This window comes from Sinocyclocheilus grahami, unplaced genomic scaffold (genome assembly GCF_001515645.1).
Source record: "Sinocyclocheilus grahami isolate Dianchi unplaced genomic scaffold, SAMN03320097.WGS_v1.1 scaffold298.1, whole genome shotgun sequence".
In the NCBI taxonomy this organism is placed as follows: Eukaryota; Metazoa; Chordata; class Actinopteri; order Cypriniformes; family Cyprinidae; genus Sinocyclocheilus; species Sinocyclocheilus grahami.
In genome coordinates this window covers 234,180-237,192 of record NW_015505477.1, presented here as the reverse complement: position 1 = coordinate 237,192, position 3,013 = coordinate 234,180, and the positions used below count along the sequence as shown (strand labels likewise).

General features: G+C 37.7%; 1 protein-coding gene across 1 annotated transcript in view; it reads right to left on the bottom strand.

Annotated features, from left to right (window-relative positions):
• LOC107601059 (enhancer of polycomb homolog 2-like) overlaps positions 1 to 2,765 on the bottom strand; it is a 21,566-nt gene extending 18,801 nt beyond the window's left edge. Inside the window, exons 1-2 of the mRNA XM_016293071.1 lie at positions 2,352 to 2,765; positions 987 to 1,095 (exon numbers count right to left, since the gene is read on the bottom strand). Coding sequence (XP_016148557.1) covers positions 987 to 1,095; positions 2,352 to 2,504 — 262 coding nt within the window. The 5' untranslated portion in view covers positions 2,505 to 2,765. The remainder of the gene's footprint in view (positions 1 to 986; positions 1,096 to 2,351) is intronic.
• Between the last annotated feature and the right edge of the window lie 248 nt (positions 2,766 to 3,013).

Below are 3,013 nucleotides of genomic sequence, written 5' to 3'. Positions count from 1 at the left end.
TTTTTTTCACCTCCGTGCCCAAACGTCTTTGTTTGGGCTTTCGAAAGCGGATGATGTCAGGAAACAGTGGTTGCAATTTATTTTTTAACTCTGTTCCTGAGCATTATAACCCCAATTTGCTATTGTGTGCTGCGCATTTTACTGAGGACAGCTTCCACAACATGAGTGAGAAGTGCCGGATTCCCAAAAGCTTTTGTTGAAAGACAGAGCAAGAGGCGTGGCAGTACTGAAACACCGTCTAAGCTGTTCGCCAATCACAACGCACTGGGACAGCTAACCAATCACATCACATTTTGTTTTTCAGAAGGCGGACCTTCATCAAAGCCGGAACTAATCGAGCCGTTTGTGCCAGGCTAGGGAGAAAGGTATTTTAATAATGTAAATTATGTGAAAAATAATGCGTTTTTCGAACCACCAAGCATGAGAGCATGTTCTAGTACACCCCCAAAACAAAATCAAGACTTTGTAAAAGAGCATAATAGGACCCCTTTAAACACCACCACCAGTCATAAGTTCAGTTAAAATGACAAATATGCATTCATTCATGGTTACCAAGTTTTAGTTCTAATCACTAGTTCTATCATTAAATAGTGCTTAGTTATCATAATATAATGATTGATTGGCTGATCATGTGTATGTGTGTGTACCTACTTAACCATATTTTGGGGACAAATTTGTACCCAAAAGTGAGCAAAACCTGACAAAATTGGCAAAAACCTCAATTTGTGGATGTCCTCATTTGTAAAACTGTTATAAAAATAAAGTTTTTTTTTACTTTTGAAATTGTAAAAAATGCAGAAAGTTTTCTGTGAGGGGTAGGGTTAGGGGTGGGTTTAGGTTAAAAAGTGTATAACTATCTGTATATAAAAACAATCAAAGTCTATGTAATGTCCCCATTTAGATAGCCAAGTAAACGTGTGTGTAAAATAGTATATCAGTCTGGAGAGTAAACAAAACAATTTACTAGCCAATGGCGATTATATTGCCAAGGTGTGCGTAGAGGGTTGGTCTCTGTACTGTATCTCTGCCCAACACAACCTCTTGATCATGCAGATCAAGATGGATACATGGCAGTTCATACTTCTGTTTTAATAACTTGACAAATAAAATTAATCAAGATCAAACTGAAGAGATCATGGTGATCTGTTGAACATATTTCAAAATAGCTCAACATCATCATAGTTGTGGCAAGTGGTGTAACCAAGTAAATGCAATAAATATACATTTTTGACAATGAATACAATGAGGTTTTCTTTACCAAATTGAGGGATACTTGATTTGACCTGACCAAAACATTATTTTTTTCATAAAAAGGTTAAAATGTGTAATGTTTAAAAGACAGCAGAGGGATTTAAGGGGGTTATTTCTGTTTTTCTTGACATATGACAACAACAAAAACGCTTTTTGCCTGCTGGTTACTAGGACCAAATATTAAATATTTACCAAAATAACCAAATATAAAATCAAATATTATTACTATGTTAAAACTAAAATTAAAAAACTTAAGTAAATTTCATATTAATAATAAAAGCAAAAATAATAGTAATAATAAAGTACATTTTAAACTATTAATAATAAAACATCTCATTATATAACTCCATAAGAGATGGATATGAATATACACACACAACATTATTATTATTATTATTATAGTGTGTGTGTATATTTATATATATACATACATACATACATACATACACACACACAATACAAATAATAAAAAACAATACATTTTGAACTAACAATAATAATATGTATTACATTTAATAGTTTAATTAAATAATACTTTACATTTAGTATTAGACTTTATATTAAAACATAAAAAATACGTGCCATGGTATCACATGGTAATATCATGGTACTTTTAAATATGCCATGATACTGAATGATTCCCATATTCATATACCACTGCATTCTATGATACTGAAATGTAGGAGAGAAACATGCCATATTGATGACTACGGCCCGGTGCTGCAAAAACTAAATCCACTGAAGAATCAAACAGATTCAGACTTCAAAAAGCACGCCGTTCAGCTGCTGTATTCCTGTCGTAACAGACGTCAATCTCTAACGCATCTGCGCCAAAAGGCTGACGTCAGTGCGCATTCACCACTAGCAAATGTCTCACGTAAATAACCTTGCTCACGCCACTAGTGTAAAAGATTTCCCGCGACTACGCAACTGTCGTACATTTTAAACGTAACCTAGAGCCTTAGAACGGTGTTTGCGTATCCATTTGAGCAGAGAATGGACTTACGTATTAAAACGTGCGTAAGAGATACGTGAATACCAACACCCTGCTATGCACCTGAACCTCATGAAAAATTATGAATTTTAAATCATTTACATACCGACTCCTCTTCCTTTTCCATCCCAGTTGGCATTTGTGGAACCGTTCGGTTGATGGAGACGCAGTCGGTGAGGTCCGGGAGGTCTTTACTGCGGTAGATCGGCAGCGGTTTGGCGGCGTCTAGCGCTCGCGCGCGGAACGAGAGTTTACTCATTGTTTTTAGCGATCACAAACACGCTAAACACGGATCATTCGGTACAAATACACACACGAGCCAACGGTTCTCTCCGCGGCCGCGCTCACTGACGTCCCTCCGATCGAAATCCGGCGGTTAAAGGCATCTCTGAGCGAGTTATGATGTTTTTTCACGGTTTTTTTTTTCTCGGCTGGTGTGAAAACATGGCGGACATGATCCCGACAGCCCGCGCGACACTGCCAAAGAGCGTGAGCGTGAGCGCGCGTGTGCCGCTGCGCGCGCACCTCATGGCAACATGCGTGTACACGATATTACGAATTTACGACACACGGGCACGAGGGAGCACATGCGTGCATCGAGCTGTCACATAGGCCTACATTAGAAGAAGACAGTGTTAAACATCTCCCGTGCCGTGATGATCACGTCTTTACATATGCCACGCAGGCAAAGATGGCCTACAATCAAAATATATATATATATATATATACTCAAGATTTTGAGCCACAGAATGTTTTAATTGAAAATCC